The sequence below is a fragment of the Leucoraja erinacea genome, chromosome 27 (genome assembly GCF_028641065.1).
Source record: "Leucoraja erinacea ecotype New England chromosome 27, Leri_hhj_1, whole genome shotgun sequence".
Taxonomy (NCBI): domain Eukaryota; kingdom Metazoa; phylum Chordata; class Chondrichthyes; order Rajiformes; family Rajidae; genus Leucoraja; species Leucoraja erinaceus.
The window spans coordinates 9,932,986-9,955,805 of NC_073403.1; the positions used below are offsets into that span (position 1 = coordinate 9,932,986).

Below are 22,820 nucleotides of genomic sequence, written 5' to 3' on the forward strand. Positions count from 1 at the left end.
GACCGTAGCGGCTGGAACAGTCTGTTGCAGGGGTGGAAGAGTTCTCTCATGATTTTGTTTGCTCTGGAGTTGCACCTCCTGTTGTATAGTTCCTGCAGGGGGGCGAGTGAAGTTCCCATAGTGCGTTCGGCCGAACGCACTACTCTCTGCAGAGCCTTCTTGTCCTTGGCAGAGCAATTCCCGAACCAGATGGTAATGTTCCCGGACAAGATGCTTTCCACCGCCGCTGCGTAGAAGCACTGGAGGATCCTCTGAGACACTCTGAATTTCCTCAATTGCCTGAGGTGGTAAAGGCGCTGCCTTGCCTTACTCACCAGTGCTGAGGCGTGTGATGACCATGTCATATCCTCAGAGATGTGGACTCCCAGATATTTAAAACAGTTCACCCTATCCACAGGATCCCCATTTATACTCAATGGAGTGTACGTCCTTGGATGATGTGCCCTCCTAAAGTCCATGATCAGCTCCTTCGTTTTTTTGATGTTCAAGAGGAGGCTGTTCTCCTGGCACCAGAGTGCTAGATCAGCCACCTCCTCCCGGTAGGCCCTCTCATCGTTGTCTGAGATCAGGCCCACCACCACAGTGTCATCAGCAAACTTAATTATTGAATTGGAGCTGAACCTAGCCACACAGTCATGTGTGTACAGGGAGTACAATAGGGGGCTGAGGACGCAATCCTGGGGCGATCCTGTGCTCAGGGTGAGGGACTTCGATGTATTCCCTCCCATCTTGACTACCTGGGGCCTGGCGGTGAGAAAGTCCAGGACCCAGGCACACAGGGAGGTGTTGAGCCCCAATTCCAGTAGCTTCCCGGCCAGTCTGGTGGGGACTATCGTGTTGAAGGCTGAACTGTAGTCTATGAACAGCATCCTCACGTAGCCCCCCTTCTGGCTGTCCAGATGGGAGAGAGCGGTGTGCAAGACCTGGGAGACCGCATCGTCCGTGGACCTGTTCGGACGGTATGCAAACTGCAACGGGTCCATGTTCCGAGGGAGGAAGGCGCAGATGTGATTCTTCACCAGCCTCTCAAAGCATTTCATGACTACCGAGGTAAGGGCCACCGGACGGTAGTCATTCAGGCAGGCTGGGGAGGCATTTTTTGGTACCGGTACGATGATGGATTTTTTGAAGCAGGCAGGGACCACGGACTTGTCCAGGGACAGGTTGAATAATGTAGTGAGCACCGGAGCTAGCTGCGTAGCACAGGACTTGAGTACTCGCCCCGGGATGCCATCGGGGCCTGCAGCTTTTCTTGTGTTCACCCGTGTCAGTGCCCTCCTCACGTCGTGCTCGGACAGCGAGAATGTGTGCATATTCCTCCCTTCAGATTCGGTAGCCAGCCCGCTGTCGGTATTGTCGATAGTCGGCAGACCTGGAGTGGTGTTGCCCCTCTCGAAACGAGCGTAGAAGGAGTTCAGGTCGTCAGCTAGGGAGGTGCCGGCACATGCGGATGAGGGAGCGGTGCTTCGGTTGTCTAGATAAGTATTAAGTTCGACATTGACATTGTGGGCTGAAGGGCCAGTCCTGTGCTGTACAGGTACTGTCCTATGTACTATGCACAATAGGCAGAGCAAATGGAAAGTTAAGAGTGCAGAATATGGTTCCCATATAAAACTCTAATTTATTTGCATCATGAACATGTTTTTTTTACTACGGACATGGATCCAAAATCAAACACTCCTAACCATAGATTAGGGTCGGAGTCAATACTGCATTGTTCACATTTCAATCACAGGGTAACTGTACACCTGCGCGCAGGTGGTCTTTGGAACAAGCCCCACAGTGTTGGACGCCAGGGGGAGGAACCATTTGCAGAATGAAGTTGCAGCTCCAGAGTTAAAGATCGGTGACCCTGACGGTGGAGCCGAGGCCTCAGGGTTGATCTGCTTCTTTCACAAAGAGCAACGTGGGGCTTTTGCCAGTTTCCCTTTGATGCTTTGTCTTCTGCGACCCCATCACACTACGTTCCGTTGCCTTCTCTCTTTCAAGGCTTGGCTGAAGAGGGCCGGGCGTGGAGAGGGACATCGCATCACGGGATGACCGGGATGGAAGCGGCGGCTGCAACGGGTCTTGTGGTCAGCTGCGGCTCTGGCTAGGAAATGGCGCCAAAATGGTGCCTCTTGCATACGGAGTCAGTGGGCTGTTCTGTGCATATTGTACTGACTGGGATGATCGCGATTATGTACGGGGATAATCTTGCTGAGCTGAATGCAAAAAATATATATTGCACGTACCTGGTACATGTGACAATAAAGAAACCATTGAACCATTGTAATAGGTCAGAAAGCAGAACATCCAGAGCCAATGTTAGGCTTGCTGCCAGCATTTTCAATGGCCACTGGACTGGGCATGTGGGTGACCTGGACCAATGATGGAGAGAAGCCAAGTGTGATCAGTGGGTCTGGACAGCTCTCGGACTTATTGTGAACTTAGGACGTCCATCAGACTGAATTCCAGGTGGGAATAATGAACAGTGGGCCCTGGATTTGGAATTGGAAATTCTGCAACATATTGGGAAATCCCATTTTCCAGTTGTCTCTCCCTAAACTCCATCCAATTGCCAAATTGCATACCTCACCCATCAATAGTGGCACCATCGATATATATACATGCAATATAGGCCAGGAATAGGCCACTCGGCCCACAGCGCTTGTGCTGAATGTAATACCTTGCTGAACTGATCACATCTGCCTGTAAGTGGTCCACTACTACGACTGTATGTACGTATATATATTTATTGCTCATTATTCTATGTTCGCTCTTCTAGGGAGATGCTAACTGCATTTTCTTGTCTATGTACTGTACACTGCACAATGACAATAACATTTGAATCTGAATCTGAATCTGAATCATACCCCTCCCTTCCCTGTGCCTAGCTAAAAGCTTTTTAAATGCTACTTTTGTATCTGCCACCACCCAGCAATGTGTTCCACACACTCACCTCTGTGTAAAACATTTGCCCCGCATGTTTAAACTCTCCCCCTCTCACCTTATACTTAGAAACATAGAAACATAGAAATTAGGTGCAGGAGTAGGCCATTCGGCCCATCGAGCCTGCACCGCAATTCAATACGACCATGGCTGATCATCCAACTCAGTTTCCCGTACCTGCCTTCTCTCCATACCCTCTGATCCCCTTAGCCACAAGGGCCACATCTAACTCCCTCTTAAATATAGCCAATGAACTGGCCTCAACTACCCTCTGTGGCAGAGAGTTCCAGAGATTCACCACTCTCTGTGTGAAAAAAGTTCTTCTCATCTCGGTTTTAAAGGATTTCCCCCTTATCCTTAAGCTGTGACCCCTTGTCCTGGACTTCCCCAACATCGGGAACAGTCTTCCTGCATCTAGCCTGTCCAACCCCTTAAGAATTTTGTAAGTTTCTATAAGATCCCCTCTCAATCTTCTAAATTCTAGAGAGTATAAACCAAGTCTATCCAGTCTTTCTTCATAAGACAGTCCTGACATCCCAGGAATCAGTCTGGTGAACCGTCTCTGCACTCCCTCTATGGCAAGAATGTCCTTCCTCAGATTTGGAGACCAAATACTGTTGCTGTGCCTTCTAGTGTTGGACATTTCCACCCTGGGAAAATGGTTCTGTCTATCCTATTTATGCCACTCATAGTTTTATGTACCTCAATAAAATCTGCCCTCAACCTCCAATGTTGCAGCAGAAACAATCCAAGTCTATCCAACCTTTCCCTGTAACTGAAACCTTCCAATCCGTGCAGCATCCTGTTAACCTACATCTGCACCCTCTCCAAAGCCACCACATCTTTCCTGTAATGGGGGCGACCAAAACTGTGTGCAATCCTCCAAATACACTTTGCGAATGTTGTGCTACGGAAATCTCCAGCTTGTCGCAAATCGTCTAGCCCCACCAAGCCCCAACTTTATTCAGCTCGAAGCTTTGAGATTACACAATTAGCCCCTTTCATTCTCTTTTCCTGTGTTGGTCCCATATGTTACAGGTGTACAGTAGAGAGCATATTGACAGGTTGCATCGTGGCCTGGTTCGGCAACTTGAACGTCCAGGAGCGGAAAAGACTGCAAAAAGTTGTGACCACTGCCCAGTCCATCACCGGCTCTGACCTCAAGTCAAGTCAAGTCAAGTCAAGAGAGTTTATTGTCATGTGTCCAAGATAGGACAACCTCCCCACCATCGTAGGAATTTATTGGAGTTGCTGCCTCAAAAAGGTAGCCAACATCGTCAGAGACCCACACCACCCTGGCCACACACTCATTTCTCCGCTGCCATCGGGAAGAAGGTACAGGAGCCTGAAAACTGTAACGTCCAGGTTCAGGAACAGCTTCTTCCCTTCAGCCATCAGGCTATTAAACACAACAACAAAGAAGCTCTGAACTACAATAGACTATTATTATTATATTGCACTATTATTGTTTGTTTTTTGAGTATGTGTATATATACACACTGAACTTTTTTTCCCCTCTCGTTTATCTACTATGTTGATATATATTATTCAGTTGTGCTGCAGCAAGTAAGAATTTCATTGTTCTATCTGGGACATATGACATAAAACACACTTGACTCTTGATCAATGAACATGAAATGCAGGACACATCTAAGGGCAAGGTCACCGACAAAATAGAATGAGTTACTGATGATAAAAATAATAGCAGATGTGTTTATGAATCTCGCTGCTGGTTAAATGTTCATCCAGTGTCCTGCACAATGTAAATGCTTCAACATCAAACAGGGGGGCCTTGGTTATTTTATACTTTACCGTAGCATGTAGATATACCTATGTGGGGCAAGGATTCATGTGGACGCCAAGCATGCCTAATTTGTCAGGTCAACGTCCCTGCTCCGAGGCTCTGATCATTGGTCAACCAGGTTTCAACAGCTGGACTCCACCATCTGTGTGCCTGATATCTGACTCCCTCACTAGCACCAGGGCGGCACGGTGGCGCAGTGGTCGAGTTGCTGCCTTACAGCGGGCTCGATCCTGACCTCGGGTGCTGCCTGTACAGAGTTTGTACGTTCTCCCCGTGACCCGTGTTGGGTTTTCCCCTAGTGCTCCGGTTTCCTCCCACACTCCAAAGACGTGCAGGTTTGTAAGCTAATTGGCTTGGTAAAAATTGTAAATTGTCCCTCGTGTGTAGGGTAGCGTTAGTGTGCGGGGATCGCTGGTCGGCACAGACTCGGTGGGCCGAAGGGCCTGTTTCCGCACTGTATTTCTAAACTAAACTAAACTTATAGCATTTCACTCTAAACTCTGTAACAGTAGGCAATTTCCAACGGGACAGGGCAAACACTTCAAGCACATCCTCGTTCGACATTATTTAGGGGTTACACAATGATGTGGAAGCTCCAGAGACTAATTCAAAACAAGAACCAGTTTTCAGATTGAAAAAGGGTCTGAAGAAGGGTCTCGACCCGAAACATCACCCATTCCGTCTATCCAGAGATGCTGCCTGTCCCACTGAGTTACTCCAGCATTTTGTGTCCACCAGTTTTCAGAATATCAGTACCAATGTACATTGCAAACAGACAGGTTGTCTGCCCCGCGTATATATCAGGTACTCAGAAAAGAACTCGCCAAGATCGAACTCTGTAGACACAAGGAACTGCAGATGCAAGAATCGGAGCAGTGCATGTTACTGCTCCACTGCAAAATCCTCAAGGAATGCCAAATTTTAAGCAATTCTCTTTCTCTCTCCATTGGGAGTTCTGTGTGACCCTCTCTTCCTGCCCGCAACCGACCCCCCCCCCCCCCCGCCCAGCCCCCACCCCCCCCTCCCCCCCCCCCCCCCCCCCCCCCGCCCAGCCTCCCCCTCTGCTGCTCCCCTGCTCTTTGACCAAGATCGAACCCTGGCTAGTTCATCAAGAGTGGGTCGGTCGGAAGAAGAGTCCTGATCCGAAATGTTGCTTGTCCATGTCATCTAGAGACGGTGTGTGATCTGCTGGGGACCTCCAGCACGTTGCATTCCACGCAAGAGTGGGTAATATCCGGGTGGCACGGTGGCGCAGCGGTAGAGATGCTGCCTCACGGCGCCAGAGAACCGGGTTCAATCCTGACTACAGATGCTGTCTGCAGGGAGCTTGCACCTTCTCCATGTGTGGGCTTTCTCCGGGTGCTCCGGTTTCTTCCCACATTCCAAAGACATAGAGGTTTGTAGGTTGACACCAAATGCTGGAGTAACTCAGCGGGTGAGGCAGCATCTATGGAGAGAAGCAATGGGCGACGTTGCCTATTCCTTCTCCCCATAGCTGCTGCTTCACTTGCTGAGTTACTCCAGCATTTTGTGTCTACCTTCAATTTTACCAGCATCTGCAGTTCTTTCTCACACACGAGGTTTGTAGGTTAATTGGTTTCTGTAAATTGTCCCTACTGTGCACGGTTGTGCTGGTGGGAACGGACGTGGTGGGCCGAAGGGCCTGTTTCCACCCTGTATCTCTAAAGACTAAGCTGTAGCTGAAAGTGTCGGGGAACTAATGTGTTAAGTAATTGTGAGAAACTATGTAGAGATTCTTTGAATTGCTTGAACTAATTGTGATTAATAATGAAGAATAATTGTTAGGCAAAGTCATTGTCTGGTGCTTTTAATCCTGTGTTGCATTGAATTGGCAAGATGAGCAATTTTGCTGCACACTCTCTGAAGCATTGAGTGCCCCATTTGTGGGAGTCTAGGGTTCATGCATAGGACAAAGCATTCAAAAATTGGATACAAGTCACCTTCAAACCCTAGAGCTACCTATGAGGAAGCAGAAGCAACCTAATTTCAATCCAGAGGGTCAGAAGTCAAACACAAGTTCTGGGAGCAGAATTAGGCCATTCGGCCCATCCAGTCTACTCTGCCATTCCATCACGGCTGATCTAACTTTCCCTCTCAACCCCATTATCCCCATAACCACTGACACTCTCACTAATCCGTACATATGGATTGCTAGCTGTTGCTAGCTGTTGCTAGCTGTTGCTAGCTGCCTCCGCCTTCAGTCCGGTATCTTTTTGGTTTTTTTTGTTATGTTTGAAGAGCATTTTTTGTGTTTTTTTAATGTCTTTATGTGGGGGAAGAGGGTACGGTAAGGGGGATACCGTCTTTCAGTCGCTTCCTAGAGAGGATGCGACTATTATTCGAGTCGCGTCCTCGCCCCCCCCCCCCCCCCCCCCCCCCCCCCCAGCGGCCTTTCCTGCCGGGACCGACCAGAGCTCCAGCAGCAGCAGCAGCGCAACGCTGGAAACATTGCGGGGCGGGCGATGCCTCATCGGGGATCGCCGTTTGGATCCCCGGAGTGCTGGGCCTGCTGCACCGATATCGCGGAGCTGTGGTTCGCGGAGCTCCCAACGCAGGCGGCGCTGACCAACATCGGCCTGTGGATTTTGGGAGCGTGCCGCGGACTCCGGTGGGAGGCGGCTGATCTGGAGGTCCGGTCCGCTGAGGATGTTCTCCGTCGGGGTTCGGCGCTGGTGTTCCATCATCCCGGCGTGAGAGCCTGAGCATCGGGCCGCCCGTGGCGGCGACTGTGGGCGCTCGGGAGGCCCCGACCACGGGTGAACATCTGGGAAGATCGGCGGGGAAGCTGACTGGACTATAGTACCTTCCTCAACTTTGGTGCCACTGTGGGGTTATGTTGTGTCGTGGACTTCTGTGTTTGTGCTTTTAAAAAAATATGTTTTATTTATTATTTATTTTTATGTTACTTGACTGTAAGGAAAATCCATTTTGTTGTCTCTTATCAGATAATGACAATAAATTGAATCCAATCCAATCCAATATTCCTTTCTCACACAGAACCAAAATCTTAAATTCCTCCATGTCACATGTTTAATCGACAATGTTTTATTATTAATGTTTAATATTTGATGTGTCATTCCTAATTGTCACTGTATGTCATGTTGTCACTTGCGGGCGGAGCACCAAGGCAAATTCCTTGTATGTGAATACTTGGCCAATAAATCTATTCATTCAATCATTCATTCATTCAATCATTCATTCATTCAATCATTCATTCATTCAATTCATTCATTCATTCATCATTCATTCATTCATTCATTCATTCATTCATTCATTCATTCATTCATTCATTCATTCATTCATTCATTCATTCATTCATCATTCAATCATTCATTCATCAATCATTCATTCATTCATTCATTCATTCATTCATTCATTCATTCATTCATTCATTCAATCATTCATTCATTCAATCATTCATTCATTCATTCATGTCACCAAAGACTAGAATCCATCTCCTCCACAAGACCACAGGCTCATAGGAAAATGGACGTACCTTCTTTACTCAAAGTCACCAACAATCAATGACATCCAGGCTGGGGTAGTTAAGACTCAGAATGTCAACGACTTGGTTCACATCCATCAGATTATGGGGAAAATAGACACAAAATGCTGGAGTAACTCAGCGTGTCAGGTAGCATCTCTGGAGAGAAGGAATGGGTGATGTTCCGGGTCGAGACCCTTCTTCAGACTGAGAGTCATGGGAGAGGGAGACATAGAGATATGGAAGGGTAAATTGTGAAAACACCGATCAAAGGGGCAATGACCAAGGAAATGTAGAATAGTACATTGTTACTTGAGCTGGTGAGCTGGAGGAACCACAGAGGGGGAGCAGTGAGAGAGGGTGTTGCAGAATCCTTGTCGGAGAGAGGACGAGAAGTTCTTCAAAGTAGGCAGCATACCTTGAGGAGATTTCGCAGTGGATCAAACGAAATGTGTAGGAAACAACTGCAGATGCTGATTGACCGAAGAATGACACAAAATGCTGGAGTAACTCAGCGGGACAGGCAGCATCTCTGGAGGGAAGGAATGGCTGATGTTCCGGGATGAGACCCTTCTTCAGACCAAGAGCCAGGGGAGCGATGCCACAGGAGATCCTTCTTCCCTGTGGCTATCAAACTGTACAACTCCGCCCTCTTCTGTCGTGGGGTAGACTGACTCTCCTCCCACCCCCCCCCCCCCCCCCCCCCCCCCCCCCCCGCCCCGCCCCCACCCCCCCTGCCCACCCAGTCTATACACCCCCAATCCTTTCCACTAGTCACTTTGATTTCATGTTTCACGTATTTTGGGTTTTATAACTGTTGGCAGATCAATTTCCCTCCTGGGATAAATAAAGTTCTGTCGTATCGTATCATAGATGGAAGTTTACACGCCATCCAGAATTGTAACAAGTAGGCCAGCAATCTGCTACATTCCTATCAACCGTTAGAGAGTGAATCTCCAAGTGTCTGGCCACACCCCCACCAAAGCTCCCAGATGCCCAAGGTATTCCGAGCTGGAGTTTCAGGAAGTAACTTGCCTACAAATGCTGGCTGTATTTTTTTAAATGAATATAATGGCTCAATTATTTGTGAATTAAAACCCATAATTCAATTAGTCAAACTGAGAAACCACTGTATACTAAATTACTTAGGAAATGAAATGATCAATTAATAATGAGGGCATGGAAGTCATTTGTTTGATGAATATTATGATCCTCAAGCTTTTGCACTGGTAGAAGAACACTCTAATATCAATAACCATTGCCGTTCCATTATTCAAAATACAGTTACCTCCTACCATTCAGTTTCATGGGAATAACTTTAAATCAGAGGGCGGTGAACCTGTGGAAAACTATTGATATGATACTTAAAGCTTTCATTTCCATCGTTACAGAACAATATATATAACAAGCTGGTATTTCATCATCATCATTGTTGAAAACATCAATGGGGCACGGTGCCTTACAATGCCATGTACGACAGTGATCGCAACTTCTACCGAAGTGTGGATGGCCGTTGGCTCGCTAGGAGCTCATCCGCCCTTTGCCAGGTCTTGTTTTTGGCCCTGCTGGGGGTCCACAGCCCCCTCCTCACCTGGCAAACCAGGTGGGGGAGACGGTTTAGTCGCGGACTATCCAACCATGGAGCAGGTAGCACGGGATTACATGGTACCCCTGGCGGGGGAACTGCCTCCCTCCCCCCCGACCTGACCTGACGATCAGGTCGGGGGTAGTTCTACAGGTGAAATGGAAACATATGACAACCATTAAATGGTACTGTAATGATGTTTCAGGTACCCAGGGCTACAGGCTCCAATTGGAAGACCTTAGAACTAAAGGAGGTTGTCAATGGGGGTTGGTGCAGCTATCCCACCTCATACAGTGTGAAGATTGATTACGTAGAATACTGGTGGTGTAGGCCACTTACTGGCTGAACCTTCTGCTGCTCACCTGCTTTGACCTCCATTCATCTAAAATGTTAGGAATTTAACTCTTGCTAATTTTCCCATACCAGACACTTTCCATTTGAATGGACCCCTCGGATGGTCCGAAACAGAACAAATCCGTGCCATCCATTGAAATGGAAAGATGCCAGGCAGCATCTCTGGGGAGAAGTAATAGGCGACGTTTCGGGTCGAGACCCTTCATCAGACTCCAAAGTGACATTATTCTACGCTGATCTGGGGGAGAAATGAGTACTTTCTTATTTTAATGCCATGCATTAAAGATTGTTAAGGATTTGGACATGCTAGAGGCAGGAAACATGTTCCCGCTGTTGGGGGAGTCCAGAACCAGGGGCCACAGTTTAAGAATAAGGAGTAAGCCATTTAGAACGGAGACTTTTTCTCACAGAGAGTGGTGAGTCTGTGGAATTCTCTGCCTCAAGATGGCGGTGGAGGCAGATCCCCTGGATGCTTTCAAGAGAGAGCTCTTAAAAATAGTGGAGTCAGGGGAACGGGGTACTGATTGGGGATGATCAGCCATGATCACATTGAATGGCGGTGCTGGCTCAAAGGGTTGAATGACCTACTCCTGCACCTATTGTCTATTGCCTATTGCACTTAAACAGATTGTTTCTCTCAAACCCAACATGCAGGAGAGGTCAAATTCATCTATCATCAGCCAAAATTACAAATAAGGCAACAGTAGTGAGGATATCTCTTATTGAGTGACCTACCTTGAAGCCAACATCATCCATTATGTTCGGGAGCAGCAGAGAGGGAGAGAGATCTCTAAATCTCTCAGCAGGGTATGTGGTAAAATCTCAAAATGAAGGGTGGTGGATGTACAGAACGAGCTGCCAGAGGAGGTCGTTGAGGCAGGTGCTATCATAACATTTAGAAAGGTACATGGATAGAATAGGTTTAGAGGGATATGGGTCAAACGTAGGCAGGTGGGACTAGCGTAGATGGGACATGTTGGCAAGTTGCGCCGAATAACATGTTTCCACACTGTATGATTCTACAACTCTATAGACTAACATTTATTTCAGAAGCCAAATCAGAGAGCATTTTATTTTTCTTTCTCTCGCAATCTCTACTTCTCCAAAAGCAAAAAGATACAAACGCTGAGAGCACTTACTGTGTTGAAGTTGGGGAATAGTCCGACTGGCGAGGGGGTGCTGAGACGAAAAGGTAGGAAGTGTTTGATGTCGAGGGCTGGCTGCATGGTTCTTCCCTGCAGCTGCAGAGAAGCTAAAAGACTATTGCTTTGGCCCGTGGAACCTGCAGAAACACAGAACGAAGGATGCGGTGAATAATTGCGATCGCCTTGCCGCTAACTGTGCCAAGTTTCTAAAACACGTGCAGCGCATGAAACCTCCCTGCTGCAAACTGCTGGATAGAAATAAATGTTTTCTGAGAGCGTAGCATTTTTTAGGGTCACGACTGCTGTCAATTCCAATGCCAAGTCAGTCTTCTCTCTTGAAAATGTGTCACGAGCTATTCCAGGAAATCGCTCCAGCAAATGGAAGCGTCTTGTGGTACGAGCAAGCCGCTGCTTCCAGCCACGTCAGACTCCTGTACATGAACGGGCAAAGAATTGGAATAGTGTCCCATGTCTCTGGAAAGCTAGAAAGCAGCAACCGCGCTTGGGGCAGCTATTATTGCAGCAGCAGCGGCTCCTGAGCAGCAACAGAAGCCTCATACATGTGGTGCTAGCAGAGTTTACATACGCCCTTGAACAGAGATCTTGCAAGCACGCATGCACGCCCACAAACAGGCATGGAGAGCCGCAACCTTGTGCTTGCACCCAGATGCACACAAAGACGTGCAAATCATACTTCTACACACTGTCAGATCCGCGCACAAAGACAAGAGCGTGTAGATTGAGCGAGCTAACTGTACACAGATGCGTGGGAAGGAACTGCTGGTTTACACCGAGGATAGACACAAAATGCTGGCGTGACTCAGCGGGTCAGGCTGCGTCTCCGGAGAAAAGGAACAGGTGACATTTCGGGCCGAAACCCTATTTCAGACTGAGAGTCAAGAGGTAGGGAGTTTGGAGGTAGGAAGAAAAGTTTCAGAACAAATCAGAGCTGGCACTGATAACCAAGGGAAGGTGGAGCCTGCAATGGTGTATTGGTGGCTGTGGAACTGATAATGAAGGGATATGTGGCAGCACCCAAGGACCTGAGCAATAGGGAGGGGGTGGGCAGGCGAGGGCTTTATTCCTTGAAGGACAGGAGGCTGAGGACTAATCTTATAGAGATGTATAAAATCGGGTGAATAGATCGGGTGGAAGCACCGTTTTTTCCCCAGGCTTAGGGAATCAAGGACAAGATGGCATGGGTTTAAGGTGAGGGGGAAAAGATTTACAGGAGCCTAAGGGGCACCGTTTTCACACAGGGGGCATTGGGTATATGGAAGAAGCAGGCAGAGGAAGCAATTGAGAAAACCATGGTTGATGAGAACGTTGGGAGATGGAATTAATGTGGGATGAGTGTAAGTGGGTGGTTGATGGTCGGTGCAGATGGTCGGTGGGCTGAAGGGCTTATTTCCATACTATCTCTCTGACTGATTTAAAATGGTGTAGGTCTGTCTGAATAGACTGTGTCTTCGCACTGGGCCGCATGCAAATTCTATGAATTGTCAAAATCTAGAAGAGGCAGTGTTCAACTACTGCAGTGTTTACACATCACTGCTCTGTAGCTCAGGGCACTGCCATGTTCAGCTGTTTCCTCAATGACCTTCCTTCAGCATACGGCCACAAGTGGGGAGGTTCGCTGATGATCATTCAATTCTATTACCAATTCCTCAGCAAATCCCTGCATGTACGTAGCACGCAGAATAGTAAGTGCAGCACAGGAACAAGCCCTTTGCCCCACTTGCTTACTAATGCAAGACCATGACACCTCCATGCAATCTCAGTATCTTTAAACTTTAGACTCTAGAGATACAGTACCGAAACAGGCCCTTCAGCCCGTCGAGTCCGTGACGACCAGCGATCACCCCGTACTATCCTACACACTGAAGACAATTTACAATCTCCAGAAGCCAATTAGCTTACAAACCTGTCCTGAGAGTGTGGGAGGAAACCGGAGCACCCAGAGAAAACCCATGCGTTCACAGGGAGGACGTACAAACTCTTTACAGACAGACAGCACCCATATTCAAGATCGAACCATTTAAGGCAGCAGTTGTACCGCTGTGCCACCGTGCTGCCAAATCAGTGTCCTGTTTAGAATCAGTGTCCTGTTGCCTCCCGCCACAGTATGTTCGCTGGCTCCCAGTTCAGCAACATCACAGTGTTAACGTTTGTAATCTTTCAAACCCTTCCGTGGTGTTGCCGGCTCCAATCTCCGTGACTTCCTGCTGTCTTACAACCCTGAGATCTCTGTTATCCTGCCCTGGCCTCTGGCACAACCTTCATAGGCGGTAGGCGGCGCGACTCACGTCAGCAGCGGCCTCTGCAGCCTGTCCGCGTTTTTATTATTTTTTGTCTATGTTTATATGTAGTTTTTGTTATTTTATGTTGGGGGGTGTGTGTGGGGGGGTGGGGGGGAGGGGGGGGGAAACTTTTAAATCTCTTCCTGCACTGGAGACCCGACCTTTTCTCGTCGGGTCTCAGTTGTCGTTGGGGCTGCAACGAGGAGCGGCCTCCAACAGTAGAAGCCGGGGACTCTGGTGCCGACTCACCTCACCGTCGCGGAGCTGGCCGAGACCGGAGCGGGTGGAGCGGTGGAGGAGCGCTGCCGCTGCTGCTGCTGCTGCTGATGCGGAGGCTGCTACTGCGGGTCTGCGGACGGCGGCACCGGGAGCCCGCGGATCCCTGGAGGGAGACCGCTTTTCAGGGCTCCTGCAACGGCGACTTCTCCCGCCCGAGTTGCAGGGTTGAAGAGCTCCTGGAGCGGGGCCTGTCAGCACCGCCCCACGCGGCTTGGAATGGCCGCGGGACTCTGCGAGCGCACGCCGGGGGCTCCAACATCAAGAACCCGGTGTGTGACCCCGCACCACCCGGCGTGGCTTTAATGGCCACGGGACAATCGCCATCGCCAGCCGGGGGCTTTGACTTTGACTCTGACATCGGGGGGGGGGAGAGTGCAGTGGAGAGATAAGTTTTTTTTTGGCCTTCCATCACAGCTATGTGATGGATGTTTATGTAAATGTAAATTATGTTGTGTCTGGGGTCTATTTGTGTGTAATGTATGGCTGCAGAAACGGCATTTCATTTGGACCTCCAGGGGTCCAAATGACAATTAAATAGACTATTGACTATTGACTATTGACTATTGACATTTTAATCGTTCCATTGTTAACGTCCATGCCTTCGGCTGCCAGCTTCCTAAGCTCGGGAATCCCCTTCCTCATCCTCTCTGCTTCTTCACTTCTTCGCACTGGTAGACTAAAAAATAGTTTCTACCATTGTGCGATAAAAGAGCTTAACTCCAATAGTGAACACTGGGAAGCAAGAAGTAACTTCGAGGAATACCGCTAAATTCTTTTAATCTCTTTTAAAAATGTATTTATATTCTACTATTAACTGTACATATGTGCATTGGTGTCGTGTGGTATTTCTTTTAACGGAGGAGAAGCAAATGGAATTTCGTGGCTCAGTTTTGTGCAATGACAATAAACATATTCTATTCTTCTTTCATTTCTACCTTTCCAAATTTACTTAAACCCACCATTTTGACCAAAGTTTTTTGGTCAACTTTCCGAAGATCTCAGAGATCTGAGACTGGAAACCGAATCTCCAAGTGAAGGGTCAGGGGACATTTTACATCATTGAAGGCATGGTGTCAATGCAAGGTGTGGGCACAGCACGAAAGAGGGGAGCACACTCCTAATTATAGTTCAGGCCACATTGAAAGTCTGTTGTAGGACTTGCCTGAACAATGCTGGCGGCTGGTCCAAACATTCCTTCCATGACAGAGACCCTGTCTTTGTTATTGAACCCTCCAACAATTTTATTTTAGTTCAGTTTATGCCCCTGTCCCACTTAGGAAACCTGAACGGAAACCTCTGGAGACTTTGCGCCCCACCCAAGGTTTTTGTGCGGTTCCCGGAGGTTTTTGTCAGTCTCCCTGCCAGCTTCCACTACCTGCAACCTCCGGCCACCACCTGCAATCTCTGGGAAACGCACGGAAACCTTGGGTGGGGCGCAAAGTCTCCAGAGGTTTCCGTTCAGGTTTCCTAAGTGGGACAGGGGCATTAGTTTAGTCTAGAGATACAGTGTGGAAGCAGGTGCTTCGGCCCACCGAGTCCACACCGATCAGTGATCCATGTACACTATCCTAAATATTTACCAAAGCCAATTAACCCACGAACCTCCATGTCTTTGGGATGTGGGAGGAAACCAAGAGCATCTGGTGAAAATTCACCCGGTCACAGGGAGAAAGTGCAAACTCCACACAGACAGAACCCGAGGTCAGGATAAAACCCGGGTATCTGACGCTGAGAGGCAGCGACTCTACCAACCGCTCGATTGTAATGCCTTCTGTGCCAACAACAACCGTGTTGTCGACTTTCTAGTAAACATTCAAAACTTTCGAACAACATAATTACATTGCAATCAAAGGTATTGGAACATTTATAAAGTGGCAGGGATGGAGACAGAGCACTGGGGGGGGGGGAGACTTGAACAAGCGGTGAGCTCTGAGCTGCAATTTAAACATCTCATGGGATTCAATTGCCACAATGCAAAATGAAGGCAGACTGCAACATTCAGGATGATATTTATCGACCACAGTCAAAATCCACATTGCATATTGCTTTTTGCATGACTGCTTCTCCCAACTGCTATAGAGAGTGTGGTGCCTGTGGTTCTCCCATGCATCGGTGCTCCACCACCCATGCAGTCCCTGCACCTGGGTATGATTATTGCATCAGTCATGTCACGACACATGGCTCCATTGAACGTCTGAAACTGCTGCTCAAATCCGACAGGAAAGGGTGGGTTTTTCTTTATTTAACTGTCTCTGGCCGCTTGCCGGTGAAGTTGTTTCATTTCTGTGTATGTGCACATCCTGTCTCAGTCTGCAGTGCTGTCGTGAATGGTTGCATCAGCTGTGACATGAGCCCTACTCCAGGCAAGAGGACTAGAATACAAAAACTGAGATGTAATGCTGGGGCTCTATGAGGCTCTGGTCAGACTGCATTTGGAGAATTGCGAGCAATTTTGAGACCCATGTCTGAGGAAGAATGTGCTGACATTGGAGAGGGGCCAGAGAAGATTTATGAGAATGATCCCAGGCATGAGTGGGTTAACATATGACGAGCTTCTGACAGCACTGGGCCTCATCTCACGGCAGTTTAGAAGGATGAGGGGGCACCTCATTGAAACTTTCCGAATAGCGAAATAGCCTCAGAATTAAAGGATGTTCCTTTCGGAAGGAAATGAGGAGAAATGTCTTTAGTCACAGGGTAGTGAATCTGTAGAATTCCAAATCAATGGATATTTTTAAGGCAGAGATAGATATATTCTTGCTTAGTACAGGTGTCAGGGGTTATGGGGAGAAGGCAGGAAAATGGGGTTGAGAGGGAAAGATAAATCAGCCATGATTGAATGATGGAGTAGGCTTGACGGGCTGAATGGCCTGTGTCTGTTCCTATCACTTATGAACTTACGACCTGAGTCCAAAACCTAGGCTGAAGTTCCAGTGTTGAACTGACAGGGAGCTACATTGCCGGAGATGTATGAAACATGAACTGAAGAGTCTTCAAATACCTTGAAGCACAGATATCGCAGGTCAGAGGAGGAGACTAGAATACGATGCATGAACTGACTAGTTGTTCAAATATCACCAAAGTTATACAATGTCTCCATGGCCACAACCCTCACTGTCCCAGTAATCTGTGTGCGATAAACACTGGCCCTACACACCAACACCCCACTAATGGTGGTCTCTTCCTCAATCACAGTCGGGAAGGATTGGATCGGGGAGGGGGGGGGGGGGGGTAGGAGGGGGTCGGGCAACTTGATGGGAGGTCAAGACCGCAATTTAGCTGATGGGAGGACGGTTCAGTTGCCAAATAACAGCTGGGAGGAAACTGATCCTAAACCTGGAGGTGTGTATCTCCTGTCTGATGGGAAAGGGGAGAAGAGGGAGTGACTGGGGTGAGACAGGTCCTTGATTATGCTGGTTGCCTTGCCAATGGGAGCTGTTAGCTTCAAGAGATATGGAGTCCACCCAATGTTCTTGGATCCATTGGATCAAATGCAAAACCTGTAGCTACAACCGAATCAGATGTGGAACCATCTTAACAAGCATATTGAAAATCACTCTAGTAAACCCCTTCCTGATCAAAAATAAATCACTGCGGAGTCTTAAATGGAGATCATTTGGCTTCGCTACCAGGTTGTGGACACTCAGATGTCCACAGGGAGACGATATTGGGGATGTTGATACTCCAGCCTACAAGTTTCCAGTCATTACATGAAGGATCTGAAATTCAGAGGCTGGAGGGCAATAACTCCTTCAATAGCTGCCCATCAGAATGGACCATGAGTTACAAAGCAAATATTTCAGCATAGGGTTTATGAAGCACTTGAAAGAAATCGAGATCCACAAATCGGTCATCATGAGAAGGCACACAAAATTGCTGGAGAAACTCAGCAGGTGCAGCAGCATCTACGGAGCGAAGAAAATAGGTGACGTTTCGGGCCGAAACCCTCCTTCAGACTGATGGGGGGTGGGAGGGGAGAAGGAAGGAAAAAGGGGAGGAGGAGGAGGCCGAGGGCGGGGGGATGGGAGGAGACAGCTCGAGGGTTAAGGAAGGGGAGGAGACAGCAAGGGCTAGCAAAATTGGGAGAATTCAACATTCATGCCATCAGGATGCAAGCTGCCCAGGCGGAATATGACGTGCTGTTCCTCCAATTTCCGGTGTTGCTCACTCTGGCAATGGAGGAGACCCAGGACAGAGAGGTCGGATTGGGAATGGGAGGGGGAGTTGATAGGTCATTATGAGAACCCTGATTCATATCATGCGGAATATCTGGCCTTCTTCTTTCCCGCTGCAGCCCTCGACTAAACATCCCAACAATCCGCAAATATGAAATCCTTTTATTCCCGCAGATTTAAGGTTGAAGCAATGAAAAGCAAATGTCTGATCCTTACCTTATTCTCCCTGATCTCTTGAAAGAGTTTCCAGTATTTCATATATATGTGACCCAGATGGTTTAACATTCCACACATGCTTTTACATTTCTACCCTTTCAATTTAGTCTTGTCGATTGAGTGAAGAAATGAATACTGTACTGAGCGATGTGACTGACCGGGTGGAGGGGGCTGTGTTCACAAAAGGCATTTGTGCAAATAGTTATGTGTTGCTGCCAAAACCCAAATGGGAATGGCCTTATTCATAACCCATGACCTCCAGCAAACATTATTGGCGCCAGGGGAGAAGTTGATTAACTACACTTACCTGCGCACAGCTGCTTGCTTGTGCTACATGCTCTGTGCTTATTGTCGGCCTGAAGAAGCTGAAATTGTCTGTGAATGTGGCAGTTTTGCGCTTTAGTGTTACGGTAATGAATATGACCTTTTTTTTACAGGGTCGTTAGTTTAAATTCATTAAATGAAGACTACCCCAGGGGGAAGGAAATAACTCGGGAGAGCCTGCCATCATGTGTAATATAAAGGCAGGGTTGATGATGATTTGGTCACATTCACTATGTTATTTCATCTCATTCATAAACTCTATAATATCTATTAAACAGTTCTGAGCTTCACTTAATCCATAATTATTGACTGATTAGTTAGAAATTTAAAAAAGTATAACTGAATGATTAAAACTAGGAAGTGTTAGCTTGGTTAGCTCAAAACAAGGGGACAAGCTTTTCCCTTTGAGAATAGGGAAGATTCAAGCAAGAGGACATGACTTCAGAATTAAGGGACAGAAGTTTAGGGGTAATATGAGGGGGAACTTCTTTACTCAGAGAGTGGTAGCGGTGTGGAATGAGCTTCCAGTGGAAGTGGTGGAGGCAGGTTCATTGGTATCATTTAAAAATAAATTGGATAGGCATATGGATGAGAAGGGAATGGAGGGTTATGGTATAAGTGCAGGCAGGTGGGACTAAGGGAAAAAAAGTTGTTTGGCTCGGACTTGTAGGGCCGAGATGGTCTGTTTCCATGCTGTAATTGTTATATGGTTATAAAACTTCTGTGCTTTGAGTCAATCTGTAACTTAGACTGCGAGAGTAACATCAAGGGCTAAATTGATGGAGGACTTCATTTGTATGAAGCTGTATCTACCAAATTATAGACGATTTTAAATCATAGTCATAGAGTGATACAGTGTGGAAACAGGTCGTTCAGCCCAACTTGTCCACATTGGCCAACATGTCACATCCACACTAGCCCCACTTGCCTGCATTTGGCCCATATCCCTCCTAACCTGTCCTATCCCTGTACTTGTCCAACTGCTTCTGAAACTACCTCGACACACGTGACAATAATAAATCTGAACCAAAGCTCAACCAACACTGATTATTTAAACTAAACGTGCGATATCGGTGTATGGACCCCTCTAGTCTAGCTAGACTAAAATGCTGGAGAAACTCAGCGGGTGAGGCAGCATCTATGGAGCGAAGGAAATAGGCAACGTTTTGGGTTGAAACCCTTTTTCAGACTAGTCTAGACTAGCTGGGACTTTTTGCTTGCTCATTGCTGCACTTTCTCTTCTGGTTTTGCAGAGCCTTTAATTGTATTAAATTTTCATCTGTCTGTCCAGGCTGTTTTGCTGTTTGTTTTGACTGTCTCTGTCCACCACCCTGGTTTTGCACTGTCCATAAGTTGATACTAGAACAAAGTAAAGGGGGAACCCAGTGGGTGAGGCAGCAACTGGGGAGGGAATCAACAGGTGGTATTTCAAGTCGGGACCCTTCTTTAGACCCGTGTCGACCCGAATCGTCGCACATCCATTCCCTCCACAGATGCTGCCTGATCTGCCGAGATCCTCCAGCACTTATTGTTTTGCTCAGGATTCCAGCATCTGCAGTCCCTTGTGTCTCTGTAAATTGACACTGTTGTGCCTTGCTCAACAATATCATGTGCATTTAAGAAGAGCCTTTTAAAATCTAAATCTAGAAATGACACTGAAGGGCAAAGTGCTGGCGAACGGAATGGAAAAGAGATGAGGAATTTGGGAAGTAAAGAGTGAAGACAAGTCTGTGGACTTCCTGGATCCAGAGAAGGAAGGAAATGCTGAGGAAGGCAAAGCCCTTCCTATTTGCAATTCCCTTCTCCAGAGACACATTGAGACTGTGGGAAGAAAATACCAAAGGTGTGAAGTAGCTTTTGGATGTCAAGACCGTGCAAAGGAATGGCGGGGTAAAAGACACAGCAAAGTCGTAGACATAGACTCAGGTGAAATATTGAGGTTTGAGTGTAGGTGTCAAATAATTTAGCACATGGAAAGTCATTCATTCATCACATCCATGCCAGTCAAGAAAGAACTACCTTGCCTACTCCTGCGTTGCAGCATCATGATGTATAGGAAGGAACTACAGATGCTGCTTTACACAGAAGATAGACTGGGTGGTGCAGCGGTAGAGTCGCTGGCTTACTGCGCTTTCAGCGCTAGAGACGCGTGTTCAATTCCGACTACGGGCGCTGTCTGTATGAAGTTTATACGTTCTCCCCGTGACCGCGTGGGTTTTCTCCGAGATCTTCGGTTTCATCCCACACTCCAAATGCGTACAAGTTTGTATGTTAATTGGCTTGGTATGAACGTAAATTGTCCCTAGTGTGTGTAGGATAGGTTAATGCGAGGGGATCGTTGGTCGGCACGGAATCGATGGGCCAAAGGGCCTGCTTCCGTCCTGCATCACAAAACTAAATCGAACTTCAAAGAGTCAGTTTGGGTTCATTCCTGCACAGCAGATGCTGCCTCCTTGACAGAGGGTGGTTAGTTCAATCCCAGCACCTGCAACTCCTGAAGCATGAACGCTGGATGTCAGCTGCTGGCTGGGCCAACACAATCTTCCTCTCACCGCAACTTTTAACCACTTGACAGCTACGTTCATCCTGTGCATTAAAAATGCATGTGCTGTGGGCGTCTGGGCCCACTGCTCAGATTATTGGCTGTCAAAAGCACCAGCTTGGGGTGACGGCAATTACACCAGCATGGAATGCAAAGAAGCAATCCTCTATGTTGCGGACAAATTAGTTTAGTTTCGTTTGGAGATTCAGCGTGGAAACAGGTCCTTCGGCCCAGCGAGCCCGCGCCGAATAGTGATCCCCGCACACCAACACCACCGCACACACGCTAGGAACAATTTCTACAATTTTGCAGAAGCCAATTAACCTACAAACCTGTACGTCTTTGGAGTGTAGGAGGAATCCGGAGCTCTCAGAGAAAACCCACGCAGGTAACGGGGGGAACGTATAAACTCCACACCGACAGCACCCGTATTTAGAATTGAACCCGGACTCTGGCGCTGTAATGCCCCTGTCCCACTTAGGAAACCTGAATGGAAACCTCTGGAGACTTTGGGCCCACCCAAGGTTCCCGGAGGTTTTTGTCAGTCTCCCTGCCTGCTTCCACTACCTGCAACCACCTGCAACCTCCGGGAACCGCACGGAAACCTTGGGTGGGGCGCAAAGTCTCCAGAGGTTTCCGTTCAGGTTTCCTAAGTGGGACAGGGGCATTAGGCAGCACCTCTATCTGCTTATTTTGCTGTAGATTTACAGGAAAAGGTACAATAAATCCCAATCTGTTCTGCCATTCACTCATCTCTCTCGACTCTATCCTAAACAATCTATCATGCTTTATTTTGCAAGATACCATTGTCTGACAAAAACTATCAACACTCCTTGATTTATTTGGCATCAAATGCCACAAAAATAGATGTAGGAAACACACTGTCACAGGAGGTAGTTGAGGCAGGGACTATCCCAACATTTTAGAAACAGTTGGACAGGTACATGGATAGGACAGATTTGGAGGGATATGGACCAAGCACCAGCAGGTGGAACTAGTGTACCTGGGACATGTTGGCCGGTGTGGGCAAGTTGGGCCGAAGGGCCTGTTTCCACACTGTATCACTCTATGTCTCCAAAAATGCTGGCATTGGCGAAAATGAAATTGGAAATGATTGAATGATATTAGCTTGAAAGTGGCTGAAGAAGAGGCTGTCCGTAAAAAGTATTTTCCTGATGACCATGGTTTTGGGGAAACAGAGTGCCAGTCTTTGCTTGAATTTACATGGCAGAGAAATTCAATCCTCTCTATCTACATATCCCTGCCTTATGTAGTATTTATGATTGCCTCAACCTACATTTCTGACCCATCTCATGAGGGCTGCTCTACCTTTGTGTCTAAAGAAGGGCAGTGAGCCAAAGAATAACTTGAGGAAGAACATAAGGAATAAAACAATGTAACTTTAGAAAGGAGGTGACGTGGAATTTATTTTGTCAGAGGGTGGTGAATCTGTGGCCACAAAGCCAATGGATATTTTTAAGGCGGAGATTGACAGATTCTTGATTAGAAAGGGTACCTGGGGAGAAGGCAGGAGAATGGTGTTAAGAGGGAAAGATTGATCAGCCATGGTTGAATGGCGGAGTGAGCTGATGGGCCGAATGGCCTAATTCTGCTCCTAGAACTTATGGAAATTATGAAGGACAATGATGACCAGGTATCA

The 22,820-nt window shown here is 47.5% G+C and overlaps 1 protein-coding gene across 5 annotated transcripts in view; it reads right to left on the bottom strand.

Moving 5' to 3' along the window:
* znf385c (zinc finger protein 385C) overlaps positions 1 to 22,820 on the bottom strand; it is a 389,456-nt gene that overhangs the window by 82,803 nt on the left and 283,833 nt on the right. For all 5 annotated transcript variants that reach the window (XM_055656996.1, XM_055656995.1, XM_055656994.1 and 2 more), the window contains one exon: positions 11,319 to 11,461. In XM_055656996.1, the coding sequence (XP_055512971.1) occupies positions 11,319 to 11,461 (143 nt within the window). The remainder of the gene's footprint in view (positions 1 to 11,318; positions 11,462 to 22,820) is intronic.